The sequence below is a fragment of the Anastrepha obliqua genome, chromosome 5 (assembly GCF_027943255.1).
Source record: "Anastrepha obliqua isolate idAnaObli1 chromosome 5, idAnaObli1_1.0, whole genome shotgun sequence".
Classification (NCBI taxonomy): domain Eukaryota; kingdom Metazoa; phylum Arthropoda; class Insecta; order Diptera; family Tephritidae; genus Anastrepha; species Anastrepha obliqua.
The window spans coordinates 33,197,958-33,214,742 of NC_072896.1; the positions used below are offsets into that span (position 1 = coordinate 33,197,958).

At 33.0% G+C, this 16,785-nt stretch overlaps 2 protein-coding genes across 3 annotated transcripts in view; one reads left to right on the top strand and one right to left on the bottom strand.

The window, feature by feature from the left end:
• LOC129247754 (tyrosine-protein phosphatase non-receptor type 14) overlaps positions 1-9,934 on the bottom strand; it is a 35,902-nt gene extending 25,968 nt beyond the window's left edge. The window contains exon 1 of the mRNA XM_054887040.1: positions 8,993-9,934. Coding sequence (XP_054743015.1) covers positions 8,993-9,077 — 85 coding nt within the window. The 5' untranslated portion in view covers positions 9,078-9,934. The remainder of the gene's footprint in view (positions 1-8,992) is intronic.
• Positions 9,935-13,227: 3,293 nt separating this feature from the next.
• LOC129247755 (WD repeat domain phosphoinositide-interacting protein 2) overlaps positions 13,228-16,785 on the top strand; it is a 57,826-nt gene continuing 54,268 nt past the window's right edge. For both annotated transcript variants that reach the window (XM_054887041.1, XM_054887042.1), the window contains exon 1: positions 13,228-13,779. In XM_054887041.1, coding sequence (XP_054743016.1) covers positions 13,736-13,779 — 44 coding nt within the window. In that variant the 5' untranslated portion in view covers positions 13,228-13,735. The remainder of the gene's footprint in view (positions 13,780-16,785) is intronic.

Genomic DNA, 16,785 nt, shown 5'->3' on the forward strand with positions numbered 1-16,785 from the left:
CTGAGTTACGATGTACACCGTAAATCGTCTTTTTTTAAAGGAGGTTCCAGAAATCGCCTGCAGCGCGCTCTATAATCAACATTTTCATAAATAAAAAATTTTGTTACGTTCTTGAAGGATGCTTTTATAACCGCCAAAAATTTTCAAATTAAAATATTCTGAAGTTTCTTCAGGATAAATCCTTGACAACCCGTCTTTTATTTGCTTCATAACTGCGTATAACCTCTTAAGAGCCTATTTTCTTTTAATTCATGTGCACCGCTGGAATCTTACGAAAATTTCCATGACTCAAAATCCGAGAATTTTAATTGAGGTATGAAGCCACTGAACCACATCACTCAATGTGATTTTTTTGCCGAACGTTTGGCAAACAGAGCACAGATTTTGATAATAAATTTTTACAATTTCAGACAAATAAGTATTCCCAACAAATCTGGCAGCTATAGCTTTACCAAGATGGCCGATATACACAGAGAAAACCCTATATATGTAATAACTTGACGAGTTTAGACCGAAAACTGTCGCTGTCTTAGTATTAGAATTAAAGTAATTGTAGGTTTAAACTTCGATCTAAGGGTCCCTTGTGCCCTCTACACATCACAATAACTCATCTAAGCCCAGATCCCTGAGTAAACCTAAAATCGAGGTTAGTATTAGCTGGGCGTATGTGCCTTTCTTCTGACCGTAACAGCACAGGATGTCTACTCTTTTTTCTATGTGGCATTACATTCCATAATGTGTATTGGAGCTACCGGAGATTAAACGCAAAACGACAGAAGTCGGTGGACCACATCCGCCAGTCTATACAGACGGGCGCGGTGTCTACCATGAGCATTCTTAGTTTGTTTAGGCAGGCTTATGAGTTGCCCAAATCTCTTTTGATTGTACCCTCCTAATAAGGACTTAGCCTGACGTAGCTCCAAAATTTGAAGCCAGCTTTCATCTCCTACCATTAGCTCTTCGCTTCTAAGCTTTTCCTTTATAGTATGCTGTCGCGCGACAAGGAAGGGCTCAGGTCCTATTAATGGCGAAGCCTCTCTAGCCAAATCATCATCAAGTTTCTCTATGCGCTCAAAGACTAGTGAGGACTTTACCTGAAAAGAAGATAAGGGTTTGAGTGCAACCTGACTGTCGTTCAGAATGATAATTCGCTGATTCAGGTGTTATCATTCTAAATTGATTGCCAAAAATTTTCTAGCAATTGAATATAAATTCACTCAGAACAATTCACGCAACATATAGATAAGTATTTTGCCAAGAAACACCTTTGAGAGATGAATGTACAACAACAACTGATATAACAACAACAGCATATGTACATACATACATACATACAAATCGACGTTTTACCAAGAAACGGCTTTGAGATCCCAGTATAACAACAACTGCTACAACAACAACAACAACAACAACAACACATAGATCGAATATTTTACCAAGAAGTACCCTGGAGAGATGACAGTACATTATTTGCGTGTGCTGTCATCTGTCAAAGGTGCTTCAACTTATCTTAGCAAGCCCACCTATCATCAAGCACGTGTACTTTTTGGGCAACCCTCGTATATTATGTAAATTCGCAGTGAAAACACGTAAAATATAATGCTTATTTTCGAGCATTAAGCCTTCAAGTTCGAATTGAGGCAGACGTTATCACTCGGTTGTGTGCTTTTCAATGGCTACAACAACAGCAACAAAATTATAAATATTCCAATTACCTCATTATAAAGTAAATTTACTCCTTACAACACCATCACAACTTATCAGAGTGCCAACAAACAACTAATAACCGCAAAAATAAACATACACACAACAACAACAAAAATAACTCAAACAAGTGGCGCTACGCATTGTCACACTCACACACAGGGTGGGCCATATAATGTTTATTTATTTATTTTTTATTTATTTATTTTATTTTAAATTTTTTTTTTAATTTAAGTTATTTATTTAATAATTATTTATTTTGTTTTATGTATTTATGTATTTATTTATTTATTTTATTTATATATTTTGTTTCATTTATTTATATTTTATTTTATTTATTTTTAATTTATGTTATTTATTTAATTTTTTAATTTTTTTTTTTTTTTTAATTTAATTTTTTTTTTTAATTTATGTTATTTATTTAATTAATTATTTACTTTATTTATTTTATTTATTTATTTATTAAAGTCAAACATACAACGAAAGGTTATTTTTACAATTATTGAATAGCCTACTAGATAAAGGATTAGCAATAAAATTTAAATTTATTTATTTTTAATTTTTTTTTTTAAAGCTTATATGATAATAAAATTATAAGTAAACTCAAGCAAACGCAGGAAATTAAAATTATAGTTGGTAGTAAAGAAGTTGAAGTTGTAGAAGGTATTAAAAAAAGAAGAAAAATAAAGAAAGAAAGAAAATAGGAGAAGTAGTAAAGGGGTTTAATTGAAACTTGAATTTGAAATTTGAAATTTGATATTTAAGTAGAGTAAAAATTTAATTAAAAAATCAAGTGATTTTTTTTTTTCAATGTGGGATTTTTATATGAAAATATAATCCTTATGGACGTATGGCCGAGCTCCTCCTCCTATTTGAATTTGAAATTTGAGTATAGTAAAAATTTAATTAAAAAATCAATTATTCTTTTTTTTCAATGTGGGATTTTTATATGAAAATATAATCCTTATGGGCATATGGCCAAGCTCTTCCACCTATTTGTGGCGTATGTCTTAATGTTGTTCCACAAATTGAAGGACGTAGCGACTCCAAATGGCAGGGAGGAGCTTTTTCGCGGCAAAAATACATACACTCGGAGATTTGTCATTGCCAGCCGAGAGGCGACCGCTATTAGAAAAAAACGATTTCTATTATTTGAAATTCGGCCCTACGCACGTGTGAATTATTAATTCCCGGTTAATTACATTTATTATTTATTCCCTGGAGCATCTTAGCAAGAATCCAAAAATGCATTTTTTAAATTTAGAAGATGCGCCGCTCTTAATTGGAGCGAAGTCGAAAATTACATACACGTTCCCGAAAATATTATGAAGGCACCGCTCATAAGCAAATTTTAGTTATTTATCTACTCATTTATTTTTCAATTTCAATTATTTTCTTAATAAACCGAATGCTCGAATTATAATTTTTTTTTTTTGACGGAGAAAATGCGCAACCTCATCAGCGGAAGAAATTTTAAAAAATCTACGAAAATTCTAACCGTCTTCAAACTTGCAGGTTTCTATACTAAAATTTAATAGGCTATAAAATTTTGAAATTTTGATGAAAACTTGCTAAATTTTTATAAATCTTATGCAAAGTTTAAAACCTTCTTTCCATAGAATGAACTATATTTTTCTAAAAAAACAAAATATATTTTTTTTCTATTGTAAAGTATCAACTACATATTTTTCTAAACAAAAACGCTATATTATTTTCTAAAAAAAACTATATAATTTTCTAAAAAAAAAACACTATATATTTTTCTAAAAAAACTATATTTTTTTCTAAAAAAAAACTATACAATTTTCTAAAAAAACTATATATTTTTCTAAAAAACAAAACTATATATTTTTCTAAAAAACAAAACTATATATTTTTCTAAAATAACAACTATGTATATATTTTTATAAAAAAAAACTATATTTTTTTCTGAAAAAAAAACCAATTATTTTTTCTAAACTATCAACTAGGTACATATTTTTCTAAAAAAAACTATATATTTTTCTAAAACACAAAACTACATACATACATGTTTTCCTAAAAAAACACTATATTTTTTTCTAAACTATCAACTACATATTTTTCTAAACAAAAAAGCTATATTATTTTCTAAAAAAAAATAATATAATTTTCTAAAAAAAAATATATATTTTTCTAAAAAAACTAATATATATTTTTTTCTAAAAAAAAAACTATACAATTTTCTAAAAAAAACTATATATTTTTCTAAAAAACAAAACTATATATTTTTCTAAAATAACAACTATGTATATATTTTTATAAAAAAAAACTATATTTTTTTCTGAAAAAAAAAAAACCAATTATTTTTTCTAAACTATCAACTAGGTACATATTTTTCTAAAAAAAACTATATATTTTTCTATAATAAAAACAAAAAAACTATACAATTTTCTAAAAAAACTATATATTTTTCTAAAAAAAACCTTTTTTTTCTAAAAGAAATATAATATAATTTTATATTTATAATAATTTCTGCACATATAAATATAAATATCGATAATTTTTTTTTTTGGTTGGTGTCGAAATTCTGTATATACAAAATTCTAAAAACAAAATTCTACTTTTTAAAATTCTGCTTTTTTAAAATTCTGCTTTTTTTAAATTCTGCTTTCAAAATTCTGTATTACAAAATTCTGTATTAAAATATAATGTGAACAATGTTAAGGAGGGAATGTAATTATTTAATTTATTATTATTATTATTTATATTAAATAAAAAATAATAATAATAATTTTTTCTTCAGTTTCGATAGAATCCACAATATTTTTGCGTAGAACTTCTTTTCGCGTGGGCGGCCTTCGGCCGCGCTTCAAAAAAATAACCCTCATCAGTCCAACTCCGGCTACGCAATCCACGGTATTTTTGCGTAGAACTCTTGTAAAAAACGAACCGCTACGAAGGATTATTAAGAAAAGAAATGAATTAAGTCACACTAAATGTAATTGGCTAAACTAAAATATTATTATATCTTAAACATATACATATGTATATTTATGGAATAAATGTTTATTTTGATACTTCTTGTATGACGAAAATCACAAAACTTGAATAAAGCAGAATTTTTCGCATTAAACATGCAGAATTTTAGAAAGCAGAATTTTAAAAAGCAGAATTTTAAAAAAGCAGAATTTTAAAAAGCAGAATTTTGTCACCCAGAATTTTGTAATACAGAATAATGACACGCTCCTTTTTTTTTTAGAAATAATTTCTGCACAAAGAATTTTAATAACGAAAATTTCTTTCTTCTTGCTCTTCTTCTTCTTCTTCTTCTTCTTCTTATCCACAATCATAACGCATTAGGCCCAGGCATATCATGATCTATGCGTACGCGCACACCTCAATTCTTGAATTATCTATGATTACATACAAATGAAAACGCTTAATAACTGAATACTAATGGTGTGCAGCAGCAGAGCTAAACGGCGGATGCCAGCGTCAAAGTTGACATTATCGTATGCCATTGTCGGTGCTTACGACGTCTTAATGAAGATAGAACGCCAAGTGTGAATTATGTACGAATATGTGGAATATTTAGCAATAAACTTGAAATGCGAAAACAAAAAAAGAACATATTTTATCTTATATTGATTAACAAATAAATGCTTACAGCGTTGAATTAACGTGCAAGTACAACAACACTAACTGTCTGAATAAACACAGGCAAGTGTACTGGTGTTGGGGAGTCATAAAGTAAGCCAAAGATTGTGGGTAATTATTCAGATGTTTTAAACACAACTATAGTAGATGTGCGACAAAAATAAGTTATCAAACAAAGTACGGCTAAAATGGAATGCGGCAGAAATGGTATTGGCTGTAAAAATCATTGTGGCTTGAAAGTGAGTTGAGATAGTATAGAAATGGTGTGCACAGTGGGCACAAAGTGTAGGCGCGAGTAAGAGGTTTAGGATTGTAAATGGAAACCAAATGAGGGAATGGGATTCGTTTAATTAGCAAATAGTTTTATGGCATTCTTCTTTTTCTTGTTTCGCAATGTAAAGGCCTAAACGATTTTGGTCAAGTTCAATAAATCTCGCAATTCATTTCATATATCTCGTGCTAATTGACATCAGCCATAGCCGGATGGTTTGTGCGTGGCTATCACCCAGTTGACTCGGGTTCGAAACTCAAAGTGGGTATGAAACATCAGATGATTGAACAAAATTTATTTTCAAATAGCTGTCGCCCCATGGTAGGAAATAGCATACTTGCGAGTATATTTCTGCTATGCAAAGTATAACCCCGCATCTGCACCTTCTACCGAATGCGTTTTAATATCTGTCAAATTTCTGTCTTGAATTTGTCCGTTTCCTTATGTGGGCACTTTGCTGCCTTCACATTTCATTTACAAAATAGCAAATTACCTGTCCATTAAAACGCGCAACAACCGTCTGTCACACTACAATTTTAATCAGAATTAACTGCGCCGGTGATCACGATTAACGCCGCCATCTGTACAGGCGATAACACAGTGATGGCAGTAAAATCGGCAGTAAAAACCACTTATCGGAGCGGTGCACACTGTGCCAGCGGACAATCGGGTGCCTTACGTTAGCTTCGGTAGGAAGTATGACGTGTTTTGATCCCAGATAGAGATCAATGGTTAGGTTCAAAGAACCTATTAACTAGCAGCACACTCTCTACACCGATGGGTCCTAAATCATTCCTTGCTAATCAACGCTGCTCTTCGAAATTAGTCGGAGAATGTAAGACAAAACTAAACAGTGTTACAAAACACAACAAAGTTTGTCTTATTTGGGTGCCTGGACACTGCAATATAACAGGGAACAACTTGGCTGATAAACTGACTAATGAAGGTTCTGCAAATATGCCACTAGGCCCTGAACCCTTCCTTAGAGTCAATTCTGCATCGGTTCAACTATGGATTGACGCCTTCATGAGGTCTACCCATAGAAGGCGTTGGTCTGAGTTGGGCTCCTGCAGAGTAGCCAGGTGCTTTGTGAAAAAACCAAACAGGAAATTAGTGCCCTTTCTCTTAATACTTAGTAGGAAGGATCGAAGAGTGCAGGACGGTGTAATCACAGGGCACAACGCCTATGGTCAGCATATGGCTACCGTGGGAATCATTGGAGATATGCCTGTCTTGTCGTAAAAAGGGGGGTAGTGCAGAGCGTTTTCTTTGCACCTGTCCGGCGTTCTATAGAATCAGACTTTGGATGTTTAGGTGCGATGTTCTGAGCATGGAAGAAGTTCTTACTCTTCCTATTCCGAATCTCTTAAGATTTATCAATGAATCCAAAAGATTCGCGAAAGTGAAACCTCCAACCAATTTGTCCGTCTTACCATCCATATAATATCTATCCTGTCTCTCTTTTCATTCTACTGTAGTCTGTACTCTACTCCGAATGTAGTACAATGGTCTTCGAAACTGAGTGAGACAGATATGTTTAACAGTGAAATTCGCGGTATCCACCTGACTTTTCTGTTTTAACGCAGCCCTTTTAACATAATCTATGGAAGGTGTGGTTGTGGGTAACGCTAGCAATAAAAAAGACATAACCTCAAAATAATGAGTCTTTTAATTTTTAACCTTAATGTTGTTGTCTCTCAGCTTTATATTTAAATGTAAAATCTAATCTGTAAGATTGAAAAGTTTAGATTTTTTAATCATTACAGCCACATTAGCAAGTTTCCTTAATGAAATTCTTTCCAGAAAACTAAAATAAAAACTTTCTCAAACTACGGTGTTTATAGAGAATTTAAAATTTATAGAAGCAAAGAGATTTTTGGCCGCCGTAGCCGAAAGGGTTGGTGCGTGACTACCATTCGGAATTCACAGAGAGAACGTAGGTTCGAATCTCGATGAAACAGCAAAATGAACAAAACGTTTGTTCTAATAGCGGTCGCCCCTCGGCATTCAATGGCAAACCTCCGTGTATATTTCTGCCATGAAAAAGCTCCGCGTAAAAAATATCTGCCGTTCGGAGTCGGCTTGAAACTTGTACGTCCATTTGTTTGCGGAACAACATCAAGACGCACACCAGAAATAGGAGGAAGAGTTCGGCTAAGCCGATTTTTGAAAAAATAGGTCTGACTGAACCTTAAAGTAAATTAAATAGCCGCCCAAGGACTGTTACTGTGTATGTATGGGGAATGTTTATGCTGCTACAACAACAACTACAATAATAATAATAACAACAACAACAACAGCAACTAGATCAAGTTCAACTAAAAGTTTGACATAATTTGCTTGAGCACAAAAAATAGTACATTTGATGACAACCCTTATCGCGAACCTCTACTCGGCTGTCTCTGTGAATTTAAAAAAATCTGCTGTTGAGCTGATGTAGTTCTAGATTTTGGTGTTCTAAAAAACTTTTATTTTCTCCTTTTTTGTTCACATTAGCCTAACCTAACTTTAAATTTTTGTTCACAAAATTTGACTATTTTTACTGCTAGATTTATATGTATGCGACAACCGTGAGCGTATTTCTGGCTGTGAGGGAGAGAATAAAGAGAGGGGATAATCCACTAAATCCGCTCGTTAATAACAATAAAAAATTAAAAAAAAACAACAAATGTCCAATTACCTAAACGCATCAGCTGGTTCTGTAAAATTCATTCATGGTTCGCTGATGTCGCCCGCCACATTCTGAGTTCCCTCCACCGCGGCAGAATCTTATATCCTATCCTTATTTAGTGCATATCACACTTTTGTTAAAAAAAGAATCGAGAGAGCCAGCATATGTCAAAAGAGACGCCATCGAACTGTGACAGTTGACAAAGCAAAACATGAGCTTGAAAGGCCCTGTTGTATGTGTGTGTATATTTTTTACAAAAAAAAAAATATTTTAGATTTACGCATTTTACAATGTATGTATAAATAAACATAAATTCTACCTGCACTCATACTGCACAGCCGCAGTATCAGTGCACCACCACTCAAGTTCGTCGACTGCGCAGCGGTGATTAGCTACAAAAGGGGCGTTTGCGCGTTTATCATCCAATTGGAATTTACGAATAAATTTTTATCGCGCACCACCTTACAATCGATCGTGATTTTTAAAGGCACTTGCTCTTGCCAAATAAAGTCAAAGAATTTTTATATGACTTTTACGAGTTACGAATTAATTGTAAATGTACTTTATCAGCTGATACATTGCACAACAACGCATTCATCATTCATTCGAGACTTGGCGATATTTATATGTAGAGCACATACACACATACAAATTATGATAGTTTTTAATATTCTTTTACTTTTCAACACCCCCACAGAGATATACAGGTTACACAAATAAAAACTCACCCAATAAATGATGCACAGAGATTACAAACAGGCTCTTCGATGTCACGTTGTATTGACGACACTTTTTCAGAAATTTCAACGGCATTGCTATCTAATTGGACTTGCTTTGCAAAGGCACTTGTTTTTTTGTTTTGTTACTTCGCAGCGTTGTATACTGTCGCGGCGGCTGGAGTTATGTTTATCGTTGTCGTTGTGGTCGTTGACGCTGTCGTATGCTATCAACCGCCTTTCTCGTTAGCTGTTAAGCACATTCAACCCACAATTGGACTTGTTGCGCTCTCGCATACGGTCTCCAACTTGGTATGGCGTCGGCGTCGCTGCCTGTTGTTGGAGTATCAGCAGCGTCAGCGGCAGTCACACGCACTTTTTTATGGTATCATTAGCCATTTGCATATAAATTACACAATCTATCTTTACTTTGCTTTGGGTTGCTATAAATGTGTAGTGCTTATGTATATATTATGAAGCGCCAGGGGGGTTTAATGGAACTTGGTGTGCACGTACACGTATGTATGAGCCGCTTGCACACAAGAACTCAAATATCCGAATTTGTGACTGGTATTATTAATTGGTACAACAGGCACAAATTCTTTCACTTTTTAACTATGTTTAAGGCACAATAAAAGCAGCCAACGTAATCGAGGAGCTGTAACTTAATTGCACACGCACTAAATTTACAAATCTAAATGCCTAACAAAGCGGCTAGCAAATATTCGTAACTAACTTATAGAAACTTTCGCAAATTTTCCACGCTCTCGCAGTCGTCCGTCGTACTTGTTTCGATTTTTACCGATTTTCACAACTTTTGAAAACGAAACTTATTTGTATTCCGTTAGCCGTTCATTGTTAAATTGAAAATTAATAGACACACTTAAAAAATGTTAACAAGAAAATTAAAATTATTTTAAGAAAGGAAGAAAGAATTTCGTTGCGTGTTGCGTCGACGACTGAAACTTTGACAATTTTGACAGTCGACAATTTTTTAAGCCTTGTGTTTTAACCTTGCTTTATCGCATTGTTGCTTTGACATTTAATTCTTCCTCTTCAATCCAAATGGTTGGCAAGTTGGATCCGAAGAAAACTGTTCCCAATTTGATTTAAGATATAATAGAGTTGGTAAATTTCGTCGCTTAGAAATTAAAGATGATTTCAGCAAAATTTCTGAAATTGTTGATTATTTAAAGTGCATAATATGTTGCAGTAAATAATAAAGCCAAAAAAATATAAAAAATTTAAAACCTAAAAGAATTTAAATACATAAATTCATCGATAACAATATTGACATATACTTATTTTTCTATTTAAATAAAAATAAACAACTTTACAATGCTCCAAAAATGCTTCAATATCAACTATAATTTAAAAAATATTGCATTTTGTAAGTATCTTGCAAGGCGGATTTATTATAGGTGACAGCAACCACATATAAGTAAAACCCTACATGTATTTGTTGTTGCGTTTGGTCCAAGCATCACGTCAAAATTAGTAATCAAATGTAAACATACCTATACATACAAACAAAGCATATCATTTTGACGTAAGCCATACCTACGGCGAAAAATTCAGCTGGGTGAATGCTGTCTCCTATAATAAATCCACCTTGGTATCTTGCGAGTAAGCCTAAAAGTTAGTATTCAGCTCTTCAAAAAGCAGAAGTTGCATATAAAAATGCTATAAAATTCTGAGCAAATATTACTATATTTAATATTCTGACTTCTATATGCGGTGGGATATTTATTCAATTTGGTCAACATTTTGCAAAACTATCGAATATGTGACCTCCTTATAAGCAGGATCTGCGCTCTCAGTTGGCTGGTAATCATTCTATTTACAAATTATGATATTTGTTTATGGATATTACCAAATTTCATGAATAAAATTCGTAGTTTTTGTCTTATAAAATGTCAATGTGCGAAAGATCAATATCTCGTGGATAACTCCATTTATTTCTCATTAAAAAGATTAAAGTAAAATGGGGCATTTAAAAGAGTTAAAAACTAACTTAAAGCAGGAGGAAAGTGTCCAACGCGAATACTCAATGACACACAATTCGAAATTTTTAGGTTATGACCAGTTCAATAGCTTTAAGCTAATATTCGATTATCAAAGTTAGTACCAAAAATTAAAACAATTTATTGTAATAATTATTATACCTGTAAAAGGTGAAATCGATGCTTAATGTACGGAGCAAGCCTCCGAGTGCATTTTTGCCGTGAAAAAACTCTTCGTAAAGAATATCTGCCATTCGGAGTCGGCTTAAAACTCTAGGTCTCTTCATTTACGGAACAACTTTAGGACGCACCCCACAAATAGGGGAGAGGAGCGCGGCTTAACAGAAGTCTACGCGCCAATTATTTATTTTTTTTTTTTTAAAGGTGAAATTTGTGATAGTAACCAATAGCAGAAATCAAGTAAATACCTCTTATTTTAACTGAAAGTAAATAAATCGCGTAAATTTTCTCTAAATATGTGTATAAGATGCCAAAAAAAATTATTTTTCTTTTCACTATTTACACCTATTTTTTAATTTACCTGTGCAGTCAGTCAACGCTTTGAAAATTACCATAGAATCCCACAGAGAAGAATTAAATTTTCCCTCGATTTGATATAAATAGTTTACAAGTTGATAGCATTTAATCTGGTCTTTCAATTTCTCTTCACAAATGTCCTATCTATACCTTATGGCTTAAAAAAATAACGGATACAAATTTTATTTCTTTTATAATTTCGTTTATAATTTCAAAACTTTTTTAAAATTTTGGTGTTTCTTCAAGGACCTTATCATTTGAAGCAATTAGTCTTATAATACGTTCACATGTAATTAGATGATCTACTTTTTCGCGCTTTACTCAAAATCCGTGATTAAAAAGCGGGATTTCCCATACAAAATTTCTCTCCCAAAATCTGAGATTATAAAATAATCCTAGATAATAACGATACTTATTGACATACAACCCTGTGTTTTCTGTGTTATCGATAATTATTATTACGAATGTAAGGAGAAACATCAAAATAAAAACTAAATGAACTGGATGCTGGCAAAGAAAACAGAGCTTTAAACATAATTCTAATAAAATGTTTGTTAAATAATATTAATTAGGGATTCATTTTACAGAAGGAAGAGTGTGTCCATAAGTGTTTTGTCCTCCTTTTATTTATTATAAAATGTAATATAGAGTTTCCTAGGTGTATTACTGCCATAATTTTTTGCAACCTCAGTAAACGTCGCATACGGATTTCCTCCAACTGTTTATTATTGCGCCAATTGCGCAATTAAATTAGCTTTTCCTTCTCCTTGTAGTTTCTTCATATCATTAATAATAATTAAAGAAACCAACAACACCGAAGTATTCCACTAAAATAATTTCTATGAAGAAAACCCTCTCGAAGCAGTAATGACAGCTGATTGTAGATTTTGCAGGTAATCTGCCATATGTGAACGGGTAGATTAATTTGGTGGATTTATAGGTGATTAATGCATATTACGTTCACATATTATTAGCTTAGGGAGTTTTACTTCACTTGAGGTTTACATGCTATAGGGAAGTTTTAAGCCAAGTTGTTATTAAATTCCAGCCCTCTCACACTTTTGCAAAATTGCTCGTTAACTTTTACGTTAAATTTTGCGTCTAAGCATGATTTTGCAACCAATAATTTTAGCGACAATCGATTTTTTCGCTGTTTTCTCGACGACGGCGTCATAGCTGTCAATTCAAGAAGTTTTGGCAAATCATATTGTGAGCAAATTGAAAGGCAAAACTTGGATCACAGACAAAACTTGCACATCGTCTTATATTTTCGTAACGCAAATTAAAGAAATATAAATTGGTGGAGGTTATAAACCAAGGTGGTAGCAGTAATGGCTTCTTCGTAAAGTCTCTTATCCAAGATTCTCCTTTAATTTTTGGTGTTCCTGTTATTCTACAAATGGATGTACTTACAGTTTAAGGTCGCCTACGTTGATTTTGAATCCACTCTCCATTCGGCTTTCACTGTGACAAGAAAGCATTAACCAAAAATAAAACGGATAATTTAACATTTAAGCCACCAAACCCCACAAAAATATACTAATCAGCTGTTCCTTTACTATCACCTTGCCTAGATTCGCCTTGTGTAAAACTTTCAACAACTTTGGCACTTTCTTCTGGCATGGTTGGCAACGCGTACCCTACGCAGTGCTGCCACTGCCACACAGAGGTATTTTCAACGAGAATTTTCCCACGAAAATAGAAAATAAATTAAACAAAAAATCCACTGAGACCAAATACAGAATTTAGTGAATTTGAAAACAATCGCTAGAAAGATTGACGAATAATCGGACGAAAAACAACAATCGACAATCAGAAATAAAAGCGTTTGGCAACAAAGTGGTAGTTAATTTTCGGGCAAAGAAACATACGGATGCATAAAAAGCAATAGAGGAATAAAAATACATAAAATCGTACATTCCAAATAGCAATAACAAAGAGGCAGCGAACTGAGACGAAATAGAATTACGATAGAAGTGAACGAATAAGCATCGCCTACAATATTTTCAAATACCGAAAATTTTATTGCAGTGCAAACAATACAAAATAAATAAGAACGTACAGAAGAAATCAATTACAGTGATTTCATATAAATTGAAAAAAGTGAAAGTGCATTAGAAATCAGTTATTTTGGAATAGTACAGAAAGTAGCTGTTTGAAAGTTATTGTTACAGTTGCAAAAAAGCGAATAAAGCAAGGAAAGAAAAAAATAATTATGGCTACCTCAGGATATCAACTGGATTTCAATCAGGATTTTACGTAAGTTTCATTAGAAAAAAAAGTCCAGTAAGAAGTTGAATATGCACAGCTCCTACAATAGTATTTACGTACCAACAAAGTAGGTACCTTGAAAAGCGCAAATTAAAAAATTACGAATAACAAAGTAAACAAGTTGAGCAAGGAAATTAGAAAAAACTCAGTGATTCCAATATTCTATCATTCTTGTGATTGTTCATGGTTTCGCCAATACATCGATATTTTTAAATGATTTATGGGTCCTGTTTTTTCTAAATAAATGTTTATTTCTACATATCAAATATTTTTATTTTGAGAAAATTAAAAACTATAAACAACAATCAATTGAACTACGACAATTATAACAAGTACATAAAATCAAAAGCCCTACAGTTTAGCGTTGGCAAATTGTTATAAACAGTCGCTGCTGCATGAATTCGTGGTCTGAAAATAAAATGCATTGCGTCGTAGTGTTGAAGGCGATGGTGAAGGGTAAGGTGTTGTGGTGGTAGTGAGGTAAATCACAAACTTGGTGCTGTGATCTATTCTTTCTTCATTTAACTTTTTTGTTTGTCATTGTTGTTGCTGTTGTTGTCTAAAACAAGTTTTTTTCACTCTTGAATTTATTTGTTCTTCTTCTGTGCAGAAACGACAACTTCAAGTGCACAGGTACAAGTCAGTGCTTTTGCCTTTTTTTGACGTCAAACGCATACATACAAAATACATACATATGTATGCACCCTCCCTTGCGGGGAAGAGTGAAATTAAGTGCCAGTTGTGACAAATAGGGAAGGCAGTGGTAGCGAAGTTGGAGCAAAGAAAAAAATAAATACACACAATTCAACCGACTCACTTTCGATCAAACAAACCAGCAAAAAATGCAAAACAAAAAACAGGTTTAAGAATATGTTGTTTTGGGTCAGCTGATCAGTGTTTTTATTATTATTTGCTTTTATGTTTTATTCTTTTGAGAGATGTAATTTTTTGCAGCTGTACTTTTTGATTATTTTAGATGATTAACAAGTTCTTTAGTATTTTTGGGCTTTTGTGTACATGTGTGCATGTGTGTGTGTATATTCTCATAATGATGTCATGTGCAAAAGTAGTAAGATTCATGTTCCAGGGCACCAACTGAGGCTGATGATAGCTTGTTGTTGTTGTTGTGTGGCTCGGGACACTCGGTTGTGATCTAACAGAAGTGCGCGAATTTATGTACACTCAGGAACTATCACTCCAACAACACTTGGCAAATGTGATTGAGAGTGTTCTATGTTTTTTACAACAACGAACTGCTTTATTCTTCGCTTTTGCGGCATTGTGGAGTCAACTTTATGAGAAAGGAAGTCACTAACATTCAGCTGTTAGTGTGATGTATTGGAAAGTTTTGACAATATTTTTTTTTTGTTTTTATTAAAGAAATATATTCTATAACCAATTTGTGCTAAACTTAAGGGGGTAGTATGGTATTTTTTTTTTCCTTTTTTTTTTTTAATTATTCTATAACATCTTAAGATTATTGTGTGAAAGTTTGAAGTGCATTAGAGTAAAATTGACAAAGACACAAAGGATTATGTATCTACCTCTCCAACCGGATTTCACAAATCTTTAAACGCGTTTTTCTCACACTTGCCTTTTTTACGGTCGGTGTCCACTGTAGATTCATATCTACTGCACCGATTCTTTTCAAATTTGGTTTTTTTGTTTCTTTACTTTATTCACGAGGTAATGACGTCGAGTTTTTTTTAATTTTTTAAATTTTGTCATATTTTAAAACAACAAAGTTTTCAAGTTTTTTTTATGAAAAATCGGTGTTTTGACTTCAAAGCGCTTTAAAAAATTAAAAAAAAAAAAAAAAAAATTCGACGTTGTTACCTGCGAAACTTTATTAGCTGATGAAATCAATTTGGTTTTTTGATTTTAGTTGATCCAGTAATGAGTTCTGAGGGACACCGCAATAAAACTTTTTTATGAGACGTCCGCGAAGATTCGCTGCCACCAACTCATTTCTTCATAAAAATCAATGAAAATTTCACACAATATTTTTTAAATATGTCTTTATAATGAAGTAATTTTAAAATTTTGAATAAATCAACTGTGTCGACAAAAAAAAAATTTCGAAAAATATGCTTGTTTTACACCGAATTAACCATACTACCCCCTTAAAGAAATTCTAGAAATGTTTACCAAAAGTTGACATTTTTTATTCAGAATTAAAATAATGCGGTTTTATAGCCCATTAAATTATAGTATAATAAATTACAAGTATGAGGCGGCTAAAAATCCGCTTTGATTTTTGATAATTTTATTGCAACCGGAGTTGGGCCTTTTTTCCATTTAAAAAATATTTTGAGCAATCTTTATTCAAAAAAAAAAAAAAAAAAATAATAATAAATGATGCCGTGTCGGCATCGCATAGCTCCTGAACTAGCTAAGCTGACCAAGCGATAGAAGTGGTGGTTCGCGCAAACTGTTTGGTTTCTACTTGCGGGTTGCCCTTTGAAATGTCGCTATAGTCAACGGAGCAAGCGCTATACGGTAACCATGAAATATTATATAATGGTAGAGCGAGCTTTTGGTGTAGACGATGAAAGGAGCCCAAGTTCACATCTCGGTTATGAAGGTCTTAAAAGAGCATATTTCTATGGGAATCAAGGCTAGTAGACTTGCAGGGTCCGGCACTCGAAGTGTAACCAACTTCAGACCGCTCGCGCAGCTGAAGCACAGGCATCAGCTGTCTTTTATTTGGCTAAATGACAGTCCAGAGTATTGTTTACAAGTGCGCGGAAGCATTTTGCTGAGAGTAAATGCGAAAAAAGAAAATCAATAATGGATTTCAAACGTGATGATTTCCTTATATTTGGGTGGAAAATCACCAGTAGCGATTGTTCGTGAGCTCGAGCACCTTAAAGTAAATAAAGTTTTTGTTTATCGCACCATTACTCGTTACAATGATACTGGTAGCATCGCGAAACGTCATGCAGGTGGTCATGAAAAGACTGCAACGTCACGTGAAATGGTTCAAAAAGTGAA